This window comes from Podarcis raffonei, chromosome 1 (genome assembly GCF_027172205.1).
Source record: "Podarcis raffonei isolate rPodRaf1 chromosome 1, rPodRaf1.pri, whole genome shotgun sequence".
Lineage (NCBI taxonomy): Eukaryota > Metazoa > Chordata > Lepidosauria > Squamata > Lacertidae > Podarcis > Podarcis raffonei.
The window spans coordinates 112,287,207-112,305,862 of NC_070602.1; the positions used below are offsets into that span (position 1 = coordinate 112,287,207).

The 18,656-nt window shown below is 45.9% G+C and overlaps 1 protein-coding gene across 2 annotated transcripts in view; it reads left to right on the top strand.

The window, feature by feature from the left end:
• The first annotated feature begins 8,547 nt into the window (after window positions 1-8,547).
• FRZB (frizzled related protein) overlaps window positions 8,548-18,656 on the top strand; it is a 36,191-nt gene continuing 26,082 nt past the window's right edge. Inside the window, exon 1 of one of the 2 annotated variants that reach the window (XM_053409386.1) lies at window positions 8,548-9,819. In XM_053409386.1, the coding sequence (XP_053265361.1) occupies window positions 9,351-9,819 (469 nt within the window). In that variant the 5' untranslated portion in view covers window positions 8,548-9,350. The remainder of the gene's footprint in view (window positions 9,820-18,656) is intronic. The other variant, XM_053409395.1, reaches the window with a different exon arrangement.

The following is an 18,656-nucleotide window of genomic DNA, read 5'->3' on the forward strand; positions in this document are numbered from 1 at the left end:
GAGGAACGAATTAAGTGGTCCTCTAATGAAAACTCCAGGGAAGAGTTATTATTTTTATTTTATTTTATTACTCAAGGTAGCTTACAGATAGAAACAAGAATTGCTAAAAACATTAAACATTAAAATGCAATCAAACAATGATAGAATTAAAACTATATACATACAGTATATGAAACCTACTTAAAACATGAAAATAATTACAATAAAAACAGCATGGCACCAGCCATTTCATTAAATGCAGTTAATTTCCAAAATTAACAAGAAGGTCTTCACCTGCCAGCAGAACAACAAGGAGAGAGCCAGTCTAGCCTCTCCAGGAAGGCAGGTCCAGAGTCTTATATGTAACACACATACACACACATAATCAATACACTTATTTAAAAGGATTTGTGGACTGTGGAAGCCTACATATTTTTCTCGATTTAAGTCAGTAAGCGCTGACACACACACCCTGCCCCTGCTCATGTGTCTAAGAGTCTGAGTTCATGACCTGTTCCAGGTCTGCCTATATCACTGGCCTACACGACAAAGTTGAACTTTTAAATAAAAACTTTCACTTTTATTCTGAATTCATATTAAAAGTACACATGTCATTGTACAAACACATACTAGAGGTAAAACCAGGGCGAGGCAGCGTGGTAGCTGGGATGAGAAGGCATAGTGATGAAAAATTGGGACATAATAATTAGAAGAATATAGAGTTAAGCATGGTTTAAATAAGGGTTTGAATTTGCTGAATTTGATTGGAATAAAGAGGAACACAAAAAAGGGGGATGTGAGGAGGTCAAGACAGAGGGGTATGGAATTTTGTTAATATAAGAAAGTGGATTTTTCTTTTCTTTTTCTTCTGTTTTTCTGTTTTCTGTTTTTTGCTATATATTTCTGTTTTTCTGGTGTTTCTGTTTTTTATGTGAGCTTTATTCATGATAATACTCTATCTGAAACGATGAAATTTTTGATTTGTAAAATCTCAATAAACATTTATTTAAAAAAAAAAGAGAGAGAAGGCATAGTGATGAAAATTGAAAAAAAGTCCTAAAATAAGATTTCAAATTGGTTGGCATTGGTCATTGACACTCTTTCTTTGTCGGTTTTCAAGCAGGTGCAGGGCTTATTGAATGCCATCCCCTCCACATTATATTTTTTAAAGCATTATGGACTTAACCTTCTAAAAGTCACATTTGATGTGACTTTTTCAGGTTCCCTCTGCCCCCGTAACTACTATCATTAAAGGAAAAGAAATATGGCAGTTGCTAAATATTTCTCCCCATCACTAGAAGGATTATGACCAGAGTTTAGCAATCTCTCTTAGAATTTGTAGCAAGGGATGCTTGTTCACAATGGCTGGATGCTCTCTGCACTTCTGTCTGCAAAACACAGAAAGCAGCTGCCTGTATGGATTTGTCAAAAACATTATGCCAGATCAAATTTATAGCCTTGTTTGCATATGTTATTACTTGAATGTATGCAGGATACAATAAATGTGTAGCCAGATGTTAGACTTTAACTGTTTAACTAGCAGAGAGAGTATGGTCCAGGATGGGGAATCTGTGATTCCCCCAGATGTGGCTGGATGACAGCTCTCAAAAATCCGTAAGCACTGGCCATGCCGATTGGGGTGGATGGGAGCTGGAGTCCCAACAACATCTGGAAGGCCCCTGATCTAGTGTTCAGAGCAGTAAGCGTAGACCTGGGAGTTAAAATTCCCACTTTGACTTTGGACTCAGCTACATTAGTCAAAAAACAGTGTTTTTAATGCATTATAAACACGCAACACCAGAGAGTGCTGGAGAGCAAACATTTGCCATTTTCCAGAGGGTTTTTTTCTTTTGTTATAACGATTTAATTTCTGACTTATTTATAGTGTTTTTTCCTGTGTGCAGCTCTACCCCTGATGTGCATTGTGCACACTCTCTGTCTAACCTATGTTCACAGAGTTGTTGCTTTTAAGGAAGGCAACAGCAGCAAGAAGCATGCCATCTTCAGTCCCTTGGAGGGAATGATAATACCTCCAGGATTCTCCAATGGTTTGCTTAGGGCTGGGGAAACTGTGGTTCTCCAAATGTTGAACTACAACACCCATCATTCCTGGCCATCAATCATTCTGGCTGGAGTTTATGGTAATTGGAGTCCAATAACTTCACTGAGGCAGAGGGGCGACAAGATGGGGAAGGCTGGTGTGTGTTCACTGTAACTTTCCTATCTGTCATGGCACAAACCTATCAGGAACAAGGTTTGCCCCTTAAGAAGGAATCATTATTTCAGATATTCTGTTGTAAATGTAGGTGTTAAGGGGATTGTGCGATCTTCTTCTGAATTTGCGACCTACAACTGCTTTTTCCTGTTCTCAAGGTCTGATTGCCTCAATTATGTAATGAAAGTTGAATGCATTATTGTTGCCTCTTTTGGTTTCAGAAAATTTGAAGAAGGAAAGAATTTGAAATCGGTGTCTGTTAAGTTAAATGTAGTTTTAAGGCACCAGAGGCTATTCTGTGGGAATAACAGAAAGGAGGGCACTATGGAAGCGTTGTGTGGACGCAAATGAAAACCATCGCAGGGAAAGTAGTTTCTGGGAAATGACTGCTGTCTAGACTCTCAAGTGTGTGGTGTCTGTGAATATTTTCCTTGGTTACCGGAGACAAGAGTGATAACATAAAGCAATCAGACTTTCAGATGACGCAAGTTGGAATTTACTTCAGAAACGTTGGAAACACTGAAAAGGCCCAGATGTAACTTGAGAGAAAAGCACAGAGATCTATATACTGGGGCTGGACAGAAGATAATGGCCCCCCCAAAAGATATCAGGGCATGGTCTAAAGCAGGGGCTGCCAGCGTGGTCCACAGAGGCTTTTTCTGGCATCCACAGTGTCCTGTCTCTGACCCCTTGGAAGAAGAATCCTGATGCAACCAATAGAACAGGTTGTGGTATGTGCTTGGTTGCATTGTGTGAGTTTATTTAGTGGCCAGTACATTTTCCTCTGGCTTTCAAATGTTACCTGTGGACCCAGAAAGGTTGTCCAAGGTCAATTGATGCTGCCACCTTGTGGAAACTAAGCAGGTTTGAGTCAGGCATAGGTCAGCAACAAAAGCAGGGGTCAGCAAGGTTTATCCATGGGTCGAATCGCACGCGTGTGTGAGTGAGCGTGCCTGCGATTTTCAGCGCATGCGCAAACGCGATTTTCGGCATTGCGGAAGCGAGTCCCTGTGCCAGTTTAGTGCAACACGAGTAGGCGGCTCAGTTCGGGGGCGGATGGTGGGCCAGTCAAATGACCTCCGCGGGCCACTTCCGGCCCATGGGTCTTCGGTTCCGCTGAATACCCGAGGCCAGTGAAATTAAATCAGGCTTGCCAGCACATGGGGCAAGGCAAGTATTGTGCCTCCTTAACCCATGGACCGTTAGCACAGGTGCCAAGAGGTACCATGGAGACAGCTCTACATGTGCGCTTGCTGCTCTCCCCCTGAGAGCGGTGTTCACAAATGTCAACACAATTGCGTAAAAACACGGAAACAAAACTACATACCGGTATGTCATACCTTCCAACATTTCCCCAATGAAAACAAGGACGTCACATTCCATGATGATAATTTTGCCATTTATACTCCACACATCTTACTGGGTTGCCCCAGCCACTCTGGGCGGCTTCCAACATATATAAAAACAGAATAAAACATTAAACTTTAAAAAAACAACCTTTCCCTATACAAGATTGCCTTCAGACGGCTTTGGGGGGTCGGATAATTCCACACCATCCAATATTTTTCCAATGAAAATATGGACATCCTAAGGGAAAATGTGACATTCCAGGATCAAATCAGAAACCGGAACAGCTTCCCTAAATCAGGGATGTCTCTAGAAAATAGGGACACTTGGAGGGTCTGCATATGTATTTAAATACAATTATTCTGGGCCTTAGGTGGGTGACTGTGAAGAGCCTACATATTACAGTGGTACCTCGGGTCACAGACGCTTCAGGTTACAGACACTTCAGGTTACAGACGCTTCAGGTTACAGATTCCAGTAACCCAGAAATAGTACCTCGGGTTAAGAACTTTGCTTCAGGATGAGAACAGAAATCATGCAGCGGCAGCAGGAGGCCCCATTAGCTAAAGTGGTACCTCAGGTTAAGAACAGTTTCAGGTTAAAAACAGACCTCCAGAACGAATTAAGTTCTTAACCCAAGGTACCACTGTACTGGAAATGGAGAAATGCAATTCTACAAATAAACATACTGCAAAATTTTGCTCAGTTCTCACTTTGGGTTGAATTATTGTCAAATTGAGAAAAGGGATTTTTACTGCAGTATCACGGCAGACAGATAACCATCTGGCGAAGTGGAATTAATTATCCTGCTGTACTAGCCACAGCTAATTAAGGTGAGCTGAAGTTTGTTTAGAAACTGCTGAGGTGTTAGCCAGAGTACAAATTGACACTGTCCCTAAGCTGTGTTGACTCTGCCCTGCTAGTAGAAAGCACTTACTGTGGGGCTAAGGTAAACAGATTGGTTAAGTATACACCAGGAGCTGATCTACATGGTGAAAAGAGCCATTTAACCACAATTTAGAAGCCAATATACTTTTTTTTTTTTTAAGGCTGAGGAATTTCATCTGGTGTAGGTGCAACTCCAGAGTAAGTTTTAAGGACATAACCATATACCAGGAATGGAGAACCTTTTCCAGCCAACGTTCTCCCATGGGCAATGCTTCGAGGGCCAAATGCAATTTTTTTGGTGTGGGGCCACAGACAAAAGTTGGGGAAACAAGGGATCTAAGTCTTACCTTTATACAGTAGGCCACACATTGCAGACGTGCAAAGTTTGGAAGTTTGCAAACACACTCACCTGCACCTACCTCTGTCTCCACCTTGTTGGGGCATGCGCACACCTAACTGAGGTGTCCATGCATGATGGTGGAAGGGCGTGGAAGGCAGGGCCTAATCATTGATGGTGGTTGTAGATCAGACACAACAACAACAATATATTATTTATACCCCACCCATCTGGCTGGGTTTCCCCAGCCACTCTGTGTGGCTCCCAACAGAATATTAAAAACAATGCAACATCAAACATTAAAAACTTCCCTAAAGAGGGCTGTCTTCAGATGTCTTCTCAGGTAGTTGTATATTTCCTTGACATCTGATGGGAGGGTGTTCCACAGGGCGGGCGCCACTACCGAGAAGGCCCTCTGCCTGGTTCCTTGTAACCTCACTTCTCACAGTGAGAGAACCACCGGAAGGCTCTCGGAACTGGACCTTAGTGTCCAGGCTGAACAATGGGGGTGGAGACGCTCCTTCAGGTATACTGGGCTGCGGCCGTTATGGCTTTAAAGGTCAGCACCAACACTTAATTGTGCTCAGAAACATACTGGGAGCCAATGTAGGTCTTTCAGGATCGGTGTTGTATGGGCTCGGCGGCCACTCCCAGTCACCAGTCTAGTTGCCACATTCTGGATTAATTGTAGTTTCTGGGTCACCTTCAAAGGTAGCCCCACATAGAGTGCATCGCAGTAGTCCAAGTGGGAGATAACTAGGTATCTCACATCTGCTCTATGGCCATTCCCTTCATATTCAGATATGTAAAAACACTTTGTAAATATGGCAACACTGTTACTGCATTGCAAAGCAGAAAAGCTTTACTAGCTAACATCCAGAGCCTGATAAAAATCCTTGAGCAACCATGAACTTGATGGCAGTGAACTTGCATCTCCTCAAAAACAACCTTGGATAATATCAATCTATAATATGCCCATCTGATTTGCTCTTGATGAGGGATGGGATGGCTGTTTGGTTTTTGCACTCTCTCTCTCACACACACACACAAAATCAACAGATGTTTGTGGAAGTTGAATCCCAGTAAAACATTCTCTTAGGGGCTGTGATTTAAACATTCCTGCCAAGTGTCAGCCTGGGGTGAGTTTTTACAACCATTTGTATTAGCAGATCTGTAATGGATTCGCAGACAGATTTCTTGCAGTCCTGTCTTCCTCCCACTTGCCGTAAGTTCTCTGCAAAACCCACAGTAAGTCTTTAATTGGAAACCAGGTTTGCAGTTTGAGTCTTGGCAGATAGAGAGGTGGAATACAGAAAGCAACACAGAAAGCTTGTGAAGGGAAGATGAAGCCAATCTCATCCCTTCAAAACAAGACTGAAAAATACCAGATCCAGGCCCAGCATAAGCATGCCACCCCTGGGTCTCACTACTGACACTTGCTCAAAGATATTCCCACAATGCACTGGTGTGAGACCACATGGGGGCATTATGGGAAATTTCAATAGCAGCTTCCACACCCTGTTGCCCTGTGCTGTTCAGAGCACTGGAGCTGTCTGCTACCTCTAAGAAATCTGACAAAGACTCACCTGCAAAAGGGGGAAGGGGAACACACACCAAAGCTTATTTTACCAAGGGTCTCTGCAAACTGAAAGCTAGCCATGATTAGATCAACTATGTCCATTTAAAGCAATATAATAACTCCCTCAACGTAAAGCGTCTTTAAGGCTCCTGAAATCTGTGGGCTTGAATGCTGCTTCACTCTCTGATTTATATAAAATGGTTTCAGAATGTGTAAATGATAGGGCTGGCACTTTTTTTGTTGATTAAGAAGTGAAATTAATCACTCAAAAAAGCATTCTGATCAGCTAAAGAAGTGCTTTGGATTAATTGGGACATACATTTTAAAAACAGTTATTATTAATATTTTTTAAAAATATTAGCACATAGAAAAAACTACGGATTGCAAGTACCATCCCTGAGGAGTCCTCCTTGTCTCTCACACAGGAGATTTCTTCATAGATGGTTCTTGATGCAGTGCATACCTGAATCTTCTCTTAAAAAACAACAGCCTTAAACAACAACAAAAACTTTGTCTTATTTGTACCCAAATTTATGCAATTTAATATATGAATGGCAGAGTAATTTACTTCAATATATTAAAGGCCACATCTGCCCAAACTTTTAAAGCACTATTGTGCTACTTTAACACCCATATCATGGGAATTGTAGGAGAACCCTATTCCTCTTAACAGAGCTACAGTTTTTGGAATGGCTTAACACTCAGTCTTGTGAACTCTGGGAATTGTAGCTCTGACACGGGAAGAGGGGATCTCCTAACTGTACTCTTTAACAAGCTACAGTCCCCTTGATGCTTTGGGGGAAGCCATGACTGTTAAAGTGGTGTAACTGAGCTTTCCATGTAGGGTGCAGCTTAATTTTCCTTGTCCCTGTTAATGATCTTCCCCACCAGCAGTCATGGGCGTAGCCAGGATTTATTTTAGGGGGGGGGTGGCTAGTTTTATGTTGGGGGACAGAACTTAGTTACCTGCAATGCAAATAGTCAGTATATTAAGTATTTTTATTTATTCCAGTTCCAGTTCCAGTTCATCAGTATCAGGCTGGAACTGGAAGAATAAAGAAATGATCTCCTTGAATCAGTGGATTGATAATATAACATAATAAAGAATGTATGGGTTAGGGTATTTTTTATATATATTCATATATATTTTCCCCCCTTTACACACTCTTTGTATCACTTTATAATTGAAAATTTATCAATAAAATATCAATAACAAAACGTATTTTCATTTATTTACTTGATTTAGGGGGGCAGCGGCCCACCCCCGCTATGCCCATGCCAGCAGCTAGGAACTCCTCTTGCACATCTCAAGGGAAGCAGAACTATCTACATTTATCTATCTATCCATCCTTCCACCCCCTTCTAACTTTTCCCTGCAAGTCAAATCAATGAGCACTGTGTATTATCGTGGGCGCTTTGGGAAAGACGCAGCAGAGGGAGAGCAGAGGGTATCAGTTTCCTCTGGGCCGGATCAGCTGGGAGAGAAAGAACCGGCAGAAAACAAAGGCATATTTTAAGGGGAGAGCGAGCAAAGGTGATTTCCTGTTATGTTGTCTCTCCCGGAGAGTTCTGCCGCCCTCCGATGAATAGTTTCAAACTGCTCCCCCAACCGCTCCGCCTCGGTGTGTGTGTGTGTGTGTATCTCTGCCATGGAGCGGGACACTGGTGCCCCCCTAGGTCATTGCATTCTCTGCCATGCCCTGAAAAGGAGATTAGCTGGAAGCTGGAAAGAGGGGTGGGGGTGGGCTGGGGTGAATTGCTGCTGGTGAGCGAAGATCTGCTTTCTATTTTCTCCCCTAGATTAAATGCATCTGGATCCACGTGGAAAGAGCTTCCTTTGGCCACTGCGGAGCAAGTTTTCCCAGAGATATTTATGGGGGTGGGGGTTGGAGAAGCGGGGATACAGCCAGGACAATGAAAAGCCTCTTTTCTTGCAGAGGAGGCAGCTGCGGCAGACTTAAGCCAGAGAAAGAGAGAGAGAGCTCCCTTTATTTCAGTTGCTGGAGAAAGAAAACAGAAAGTTCAAACAGGATTGTTTAAGCAGAGATGGAGATCAACACCTCGCCGTCGTTGTTTTTCATTAGGGATATTTATGAGGAAAGGAAAGCGCGCGCGAGCACGCGCTGCTGCTTTTTAAAGTAAAAAAAAAATGCTTTTTGGAAATCCAGCCTGTTCTCTGCCCCCTGCCTTTTAGATTTATGCTCCTTCGACGGTGTGGGTGTCCCGCCCGCCACCTCGGAGAGCCAATCCCTTCACAAGGATCACCTTTATTTTATTTTCTGGCAGCCGGAGGCAGAAACGAGAAAGCAACAGATGGAGAGGAGCGCGCGCCTGCAACTTTCCAAGGGGATAAGCAGAAGAGCCAGGGGTGGGAGACGACAAACAGTGACTTATAACTGATGGGAGTGGATGCGAGCCTCAGGTCATGCAGTTCCTCGCTCCTTCTCGTCTTCCACCCCCCAACAACCTCTTTCCTCCCTTGCAAAGGAACAGAGAGGCGGCGGAGAGGGGTGGGACCAGGAGCGCGCGGCGCAGAAAGAGGAGGAGCCGGGGCTCCTTGGCTAGGAGGTGGAAAGTAAAAAGGGGGCTGATTCCACCAGCCGCACACAAGCGAAGCCGGTCTCGCCTGTGCAGCCAGCAGCCCGAGCCGAGATCGACCAGCAGCGCGATTTCTCTCTCCTCCAAAACTTTTTCTTTGGCGACGTCTCCAAGTCCCTCGGCGCGCCTCTCCAAAGTCGCCTTCCTTACCGATGTAGAGAAGAGGAGCGCCCACCCCCTGTACCAGCCAGTTCCCTCCGATTTCCACAGCCCCCCTTTCCTCAACCCGGACTTTTGCAAGAGGGGTCGACCTGGTCCCCGAGGGAGAGAAGGGGGCGGACCCCGGAGGAGTCCCTCCGCCGCGCGGGGTCAGGAAGGAGAGCTCTCTCGGCGGCGCGAGGGTCTTGCCCCGGAGGGGGGCGCCGCCGCGGACGTCTCCGCCGTCGGGCTCCTCCTCGGCGAGGGCGATGGTGGCGCTGCTGCTGCCGCCGCCCGCCTTGCTGGCCGCCCTGGGCGGGCTGTTGGCGAGCTGGGCGCCGCCGCCGGCCGCGGGCGCGTCGTGCGAGCCGGTGCGCATCCCGCTGTGCAAGTCGTTGCCCTGGAACATGACCAAGATGCCCAACCACCTGCACCACAGCACGCAGGCCAACGCCATCCTGGCCATGGAGCAGTTCGAGGGCTTGCTGGGCATCCACTGCAGCGCCGACCTGCTCTTCTTCCTGTGCGCCATGTACGCGCCCATCTGCACCATCGACTTCCAGCACGAGCCCATCAAGCCCTGCAAATCCGTGTGCGAAAGGGCCCGCGCCGGCTGCGAGCCCGTGCTCGTCAAGTACGGCCACGCGTGGCCCGAGAGCCTGGCCTGCGAAGAACTGCCCGTCTACGACCGAGGCGTCTGCATCTCCCCGGAGGCCATCGTCACGGCCGAGGGATCCGGTGAGTGACGCGCCCGACGCCACTGCCATTTCCGCCCCGCCGGCCTGACCTCCCCTCCACATCCACCCCACCTCCCAGAACACACACACACACTTCCAAGACGCCCCCATGATCTCTGCCCCCTACCCTAACCTTAAACCTTCTGGCACTCCCTTCCCCAGCAACTCCCATCAGAGGCGCCCTCCATAAATGGTGCACTCCAACTCCTATCAGCCCCAACCAGCGTAGCCAGTGGTCCAGGAGGATGGGAGTTGGCATTCCAGCACGAATCTGGAAGAGAAACAGGATCCCTTGTGCTGCATGATCCTTCAGCAGATCTTGAAGTTTCTGAAGCCCACTAATCTTCTCCTAGGATCATCTAACCAATACCGCCTTGAGTATTGTAAGATAGAAAGGCAGTATACAAATTAAAAGTGATGATGATGATGATGATGATACGGTCAAGTTTTTCTGGGTCCACCAATGCCCCCCCCCACCTGGGCAGAAGCTTGTCTTACTGCATCCTTCCAGCATCCACTATTTGCATATTTCCCCCTCTCCACTTAGCCATCACTCTCCTTCATTCAAAGTAAGCCCAGCCAGTCCTTCCAGTTTCCATGTCCACTAACCCAAAATTTAAACAGCTTGCTGCGCTATTCCAACAACAAAAAATCTCAGTGAGGCCTGCTAACCTTGCTCATTTCAGATTTTTCTCCCCCCCCCTTCAGTAATCCAATTTGATCCCAGAAAACTCAAGCCAAAAGCACTGTGGAATCAGCCATCTTTCCTCACCTGCTCCCCCAGTGCTCTTGATCTTCTTCTGGTCCCCTGGAATGTGTAGCTTCCTGTTCTTAGATGGCTGCATCATAGATGTCCACCTCCTGCTTATAACCATTGCTGCTCACCTTACCTGATTTTGGCAAACCACAGCTCTCAACATCTCTGAAACCCTCCAGCTTTCATCACCTGAGACAGTCCTCCCTCATACCATTCCATACTCATTCCCTCTCTGCAGTGGAGGCTGGTCCATCTGTGCTGGTGGGGCACTGCCCCACCAACCTCTCAGCCTGCCTCACCCAGCCTGCACCTTCCTGCTGGTAGGGTAGTGGCCCCGGTTGTCAGATTCCCTTCCTCCTTAATCTCAGTGTTGCCCTTGTAGAACTCGGCAGGGAGGAGGATGGGGACAGTTGACTCTGGCACCACCTACTGTTAGGTTCCCAACATTTTGACCTACCACTCCCAATGGGCACCAGCCAACAACGCAGCCTCTGTGGTTTCAAATGATTAAGAAGTCAGCCAGCCTCCTTTAGTTCCTCACGTTCTCTCCTTCCATCTGTGTTATCACTGAAGCTTGTTATTCTGAAGTGTCACTTATTCATTCCAAAGGTTGAAAGTTTGCTTCTTTAAGCGGTTGATTTGTTCAGTTTTGAAAGAGGTGGTTTCCAAAAGGTGATTAAAAACAACGCGTCCAGCAAAAGCCGTTTAAAACCTCAGCTGTTGCTTTAAAACAGTATTGCAACCATCACACCAATACAGTTCACCTGTTCCTAAAACATACCAGCCTCTCCCCAAAGCCTTGAGTGAAAAGAAGTGTCTGAAGATGCTGCCGGAAACTGAGTTAGTGCGGGCAACAACCACGCCTCCAGGGGGAGGGAATTTCACAGGTAGAAGGAAACGAGGCCATCACAAAGAAGGCCCTGCCCTTGTGTCGCCATGCAATGGGCTTCTGCTGTTGGTGGGGCCAGGAGCAGGCCTCCCCAGCAAATCTCAAATCCTGGGCCAGCAGGGGCAAATCTTTTCCGGAGTGGGGGTTCCATTATATTCTGTGGAAATAACTTTTGGGGTTAGATCAAGGGGCCATATAGCACAGCATCCTGTTTTCAACAGTAGCCAGCTTGCTGTTTTGCCCTCCAAAACCAGCATTTAAGGGAATACTTCTGAATCTGAAGGTTGCGTTTCACTATCCTAGTTCATATGCCTTGATATGATTAGACAAATGTCTAATCCAAAGTTAAAACCATCTAAACCTGTGGCCATCACCTCATCTTATTGCAGAGAACTCATAGACCAATTATTTCTTGGGTGAGGAACTAAGTACAGTTGTACCTTGGAAGTCAAACGCCTTGCGAGACGAATTTTTTGGCTCCTGAATGCCGCAAACCTGGAAGTGATTGTTCTGCTTTGTGAATGTTCTTTGGAACCCGAACATCCATCACAGCTTCCGATTGGCTGCAGGAGCTTCCTGCAGCCAATCGGAAGCCACACCTTGCTTCCCAAATCTTTTGAAAGTCGAACAGACTTCCGGAACAGATTCCATTCGACTTCTGAGGTACGACTGTATGTTAGTCTGCCCTTACTTTCCTGCTAGTCAGTTTCATTGGATAAACCCAGATTTTTAGTATTATGAGACTGGGTGGTGGCGGGGTGGGGTGGCAACACCTTTCTAATTTTCTCCATGCTGTCAATCATGAACTAAATCTCTCTTATAAAAGCCCTTCTGCATGGGGAATGCACTCTTAACTAACCCCTTGATCATTTTCACTATCCTTTCCTGCACATTTTCCAACTCTAGATGTCCTGTCTAATACTATATAGCCAGACAATGATGTTCCTTAGAATAGAGAACACCTAGCAATCTTCATCGATTGTAGTCAGTGTTCAGTCTCATTCCTTTTGATGCCCATACATTCCTTGTACTTTCTCTCTAGGATCGAGTTGACAGAAATCACATGGCAAAATTGTTCTTAGACATGTGGTGAGTCTACATGGGTAGAAGCAGACTCCTCGCTTCTAATGGTTGACCTTCAACTCACAGTGGGTGGCAGAGTTGGGGGTTGGAGCTGATGGGCTCATTCCTGCACCATCCCCACCACACATGTCTAAAATTCCCAGATTACAAGAATTCCCAAAGACTTCTTCTGTTTGCAGGTTGAAGTGGTTGCACCCAAGAAGTCACAGCACTTCCATATTTTGTCACGATTCGTTCCCAGCTCACCTCTTCCTGCTGTTTTCTCTAGCCTCAAATCCTTTCCTAAACTCAGGAAATCATTGAGGATCTAAGCTCACAGACTGTTAGACTCAAAACAGAATGCCTATGGAATCCAAAGGTGGCTTTTCACCACCAATTATTAACTTACTGCTTAGAGGGCTGAAGCGGATGTTAACTATAAATACATATAATGCTCCCCAGAAGCCTTTTCGAACCCCGCCAGGGGCAAAACAAACAAACAAAAAACAGTTTGGGGAGGGGTAATTTGAAACAGAAATATGGTGAGGGCGTGCAGGAAAGAGTTAAGTACTCTCCCTCCCCCCTTGTGATTTCTCTGCTTCTCACCACTCCAAGCAGGACTGATTGTAAAGAAAAAGAAAAGGTGGCTGGGGTTGAATTGTGCAAGTTTCATGCAACATCTTGTTTGACCCTTGAGCTAATGGTGGCAAAATCCTGGAATAGTTTATTTTTGTTAGCGTCTCACTGGCATGAAACCCCATCCCCTTTTTATACATTGCGGGAAGGAGAGAACCGTAGCCTTACTTCAGGAGGAAATTATTATTATTATTATTATTATTATTATTATTATTATTATTATATTAATATTAATTTTATTAAAGACCAGTGCTGGAAATGGGGAAGTAATTTGCAGAATTAAGCAAAGAAAACAAAACAGGGAAAATGGTGTTGTTGTTTTAAAAAGGTCAAGCATTGCTATAGGGGAGAGGAGTAAGTGCTATTTTGTGGAACAAGGAGTTGTGCTGCTTATAAGAAATTGTGCTGTGAGTACTATCAAACAAGTAGGCATCAAATAAATCTATGCAACCTCTCGTGCTGAGAGCCAGTATGGTGAAATGGTTAGAGTGTTGGACTAGGACTGCTCAACCACGTGGTGTCCATGGACAAATCACTATCTGTCAGCTATATTCTTACAGGGTTATTGTGATTCAAAAAGGGGCACTGCACTGAGCTCCTTGGAAAAATAGCTTGATAGGAATTCAACAAATAAGTAAAGTAAAATCTAGTATTGCCATTGATGTGCTAGCTGAGAGGGAAGTCCTGTTGGATTTCTAGGGGAAATCACGTAAATTTCCTGTAACTGTGGTGCTAAACTCAAGGATGTATCTGCACAGTTAATTTGGGGAGCAAATCACCTGGGAAGGTTCTAATCTCCATCCTCCCACAACTGCTGCGTAAATTCAAGATGCCTTTATTTCCCACTAGCACTATGTGGCTCAGGGCAGAAGCCCCATGAGTTGCACTGTGAAGACCCAGAGACAGGATTGTCCCAAAGGAAGGAAACTTCTTCATGCAACCCAGTCTCACTTTTCTGTAAAACTTCCTGCACTTGGTAGCTGTGATGCTGATGCCGCAAGAGCAAACATTGAGAGGCATGGCCGTTGTGTTACTATGGCTGGAACAGTAGCAATGGGATGGGCAAGAATTCTCACTTCCCTCTGATCTCTTGCAGAATTCTCACTTCTCTCACGCAGAATTCTTGCTTCCCTCTGATCTCTTGCAGAATTCTCACTTCTCTCACGCAGAATTCTCGCTTCCCTCTGATCTCTTGCAGAATTCTCACTTCCCTCTGATCTCTCACAGCAGAGCAGTCTCCTAAGATCTTGCCATCAGATGCAATTCAATTGGATTAACCATCTTGATGTCCCTCTCTGTCAAAGGAATGGCATCCTCCCTCTGCTTCCTTGTCTTGTGGTGGTGGTAGCATTGGCATCCTTTGATTTCACTGGCTCTTCCAGCAAACAGGTTCTCCCTAGATGGTGGAAGGATGGCACCGGAAAAGAAAAGAAAGCACTGGGATTAAATTACAAAAGTGGGCAATAAAAATTTATGGGGTTGAAGACATGCAGATTAATTTGACCAAGCTTTGTTGTGGTGGAAAGATTATCAACCTTTTTAATTGTCAAAGCAATAATGAGGTTGTATATTTATGATGGTGACTGTCACTGTAAGGCTTTGAGAAATCTGTTGAGTTTTGCAGGCTCAGTCCAGTGTATCTGGCCTTTTTCATAGCTAGTAAAGAAGGCTGTTAACTATTTTGGGCCCACCTTCAGATATTCAGCTTTTCCATTTTCCAAACCTGTACATGGTGTTTTGTTTTTGTTTTTTTAAACAGGCTTCTTAATTCAAAAGGGATGAGGGATCTTCTGAATCAAGGGGGGGGGACCTTCCAGATTGCATGCAGATCTTGCAAATACAGGGCTCTTAAAGGCCCCAGGGACATATGGAATAGACACATGAAGGTATATGGGATGAGCTCATATAATGTGGGCCTTCATATGGTCAGGTGATGAAAAGGAGCAGCACACATGGGAAGAGTCAAAAAAAGCATAAGTTGTGGATGAGGGTTTTCCTTTTACAGCTGGTCCTTTTACATCTCACGTTCTTCATTGTGATAGTTCGTTCTCTGCCCTCTCGAAGTGCAAAATGCCTGTTGGCTCCACGCTAGTTTGCTCTTGCATAGCTTATATCAGGGATAACCAGCTAGGTGTCCTCTGGATGTTGTTCAACACCAATTCATAGCTGTCAACTTTTCCCTTTTCTTGCGAGGAATCCTATTTGGAACAAGAGAATTTCCCTTAATAAAAGGGAAAAGTTGACAGCTATGCACCAATTTCCCTGAGCCCCAGCCAACCTGTCTATTGGTTAAAGATGATTTTATGTATTTATTTTATGTAAAATCATTTATAAACCTCAAAATCACCAAGTAGTGTGCATGAATACAAACATGGAAACAATAGAACAGATCCATAAAAACAGCAACAGTCAGAGGGCCACCATGTTTGCTACCCCTGATATCCTGCAGTGTTGGATTCAGACCCGTTTAAAACATCAGTCATTGCTGATTTGTCAAAACGTCCACCATTTCTCTGCCTTTGGCTCAGCAGAGCAGCTTTACTTGGTCCCCGTCTCCCTCCTCAGTCTAATTCCAACTCCTGCTTCTCTCTTTGCCTTGTACTTTGACATCTGCTCTTCAAGCTCCAGCCATTCTAAACCTAACTCCCCGGGTCTGTCTGTAGACAGAGTACAGACTGTTGTTGCAGCTGTCTTGGGCTGATACCTGCTGGGAAGGTTTCAGCGCAAGTGGTTTTGAGTGCCCAAGCAAGGAGGGAGCTAGTGAATGTCTCATATTGAGGTTTTTGCAAACATCTTCCTCCCGTCATGTGGAGATGCTTCCCAGCGCTCCTGAAAAACAAGATCTGCACTGAAACCAGCCTTGGCAGAGCCTGCAGCCATTTAAGAGCAGTCGCATTCAAAAGCCGAGAGAAGTCGTTTTCTGTCAAATTGCCCCAAAGTTACCTATTACGAAGGACCAGAAGGAGCACAATAGTTTCATTGAATGATTCCAGCCTGAAATCCATGAAGACTTTCTTTCACTGAATGGGAACATGATGACATTCTAAATTCTGATTAAAAAAATTAAACAAACACGCCAGCCACTATGTAGAAGTCATCTCTCTCTCTCTCTCTGTCTCCCACTCCACCCACTTTCCCCCAGGGAATATAATTCTGCCTTCTAAAAGTAGAATAAAACATTTCTATTCTAGTTAGTTGCTAATTTGGATCTGGTTTCTGGAGTTGAGAATGTTGTCTGCACAGAGTAAGTAGGGTGTAAAGGTGAAAGGTAAAGGTATAGGACCCCTGGATGGTTAAGTCAAGTCAAAGGCGACTATGGGGTGCGGCACTCATTTCTCTTTCAGACTGAGGGAGCCGGCGTTTGTCCACAGACAGCTTTCTAGGTCATGTGGCCAGCATGACTAAACTGCTTCTGGTGCAACGGGACACCGTGACAGAAACCAGAGTGCACGGAAACGCTGTTTACCTCCCCGCCGCAGCAGTACCTAATTATCTACTTTCGAACTGCTAGGTTGGCAAGAGCTGGGACAAAGCAATGGGAGCTCACTCCATCATGGGGATTCGAACCGCCGACCTTCTGATCGGCAAGCCCAAGAGGCTCAGTGGTTTAGACCACAGTGACACCCGCATTCCACTTGAGATGTAGGCTGAAGTGCCTAGAGGAAGGAGGTCAGTGTACAGTATAGGCATTTTTGGCCACAAATTTTGGTCAGCCTGATGGGCACATCCGATGTATCATTCAGTACAGGCAGAATCTGGGGGAGAAGTGTGTGATGCCAGATGAGGCCGCAGTCTCAAGGGCTCATTGTATGAGTTTGGCATTTACCGCTACATTATGAGGTAAAGGACTGGAGGAGGAAAAATAATAACCATATAGATTACATTGTGTTAGGGGTCACCATATCGTTGGCTCATGAGTTTCCTGAGGAGGGCACAGCTCAGCATTGTGGCACATGTTTCATGTGCAAAAAGGTCCTTGGTTCAAACCCTGCCAGCCCCAAGTGGGGCTGGGCAAGACCTGAAACCCTTGAGCAGGGGCATAGGGTGGGGAGGGCCAGGGGGGCCATAGCCTTGGGTGCTCGATTTTTAGGGGGCACAAGCCAGGTGCCCCCATGCAGGGATCTCTGTTCCACCCTCCCTGTTCCAAGTCTCTGGGCCCAGAGCCTGGCCTGGCCTCACTGCCACGTCCCCAGCTCCCTCGCTGAATGACCACCCATTGGCGATGGGGGGGGGAATTCACCTGCCAAGAGCCACATTGGCCAGCTGGACCCCTCCCTGTGTGGGTGGGTGGGTGGGCCGGCAGGCAGTGCAGCACAGCCCCTCTTGGCTCCAGTGGGTGAGGGCTGGGCTGGAGCACAGGCTCCCCAAACGCTCAGCACCCCACATGAGTGCACCCGGCAGTGTTGACGGCGAGGATTGGGCTGGCAGACGCCCAAAAAGGATGCAGGGCCGCTGCCCTTGAGAGTCACTTGAGACTTTGGAATCCGGTGACTCTGTTCTTCTCTCTACTTTTTTCTTTTCTCATGCTCAGTCTTTACTAATGTAGCAGTTAATGCTCTGGCTGCTGATTCCGAGTTTTATGCAAAGTGCAATATGCACACATGCACATGTTCAAGCAGCCTCGTTGCTTGGGAATTCTACAAAAAATCAGTGCATTTTTGGAAAGTCAGGGGCAGATTTAGGGGAGCATGACCCGTTTGGTCGCACTGGGTACAGAGCTTCGGGGGCACCACAACTATGAGGTGGAATGGAAGGCGGGAGGCAAGGGGGCGTCACTTAAATTTGAGACCCCAAGGTCCGCCACTGGAAAAGTTCAGTCAATTCTTTTCTTTCAATTGTATCTAAACTTAAATGGAAACTTGCTCGTTGATCTCAGGAACCAGCGTACACATTTGGGGGATGAGCTCTTTAGGTGTCCAAACAAGATTCCAAAACATCTAGGGCAAAATTCAACTAACAAGTCCATCAGCCGAAGTCCTGTGCAAGGACCTCTGCTTGCGCAATTGGGTTTTCCCCCTCTCAACACTTTGTGCCCCCACAAATGGCTTGGGGGAGTTCATGAGAATCCCTAGAATAGTGCATGGGGGAGAGTAGAGGAGGGATTGTTCTTTCTGGCAATTTGAAATTCTTGTCCTGATAGAATGATCGCCATTGCACAATACTGAATTCCTCCCTTAGTAGATATAATAGTAAAAATATATATCTATATCTCACATAGAGAAGTGGACACGGAGCAATGGATCCAAACTACAAGAAAGAAGATTCCACCTAAACATTAGGAAGAACTTCTTGACAGTAAGAGCTGTTCGACAGTGGAATTTGCTGCCAAGGAGTGTGGTGGAGTCTCCTTCTTTGGAGGTCTTTAAGCAGAGGCTTGACAACCATATGTCAGGAGTGCTCTGATGGTGTTTCCTGCTTGGCAGGGGGTTGGACTCGATGGCCCTTGTGGTCTATTCCAACTCTATGATTCTATGATTCTACATGCTGAAACACT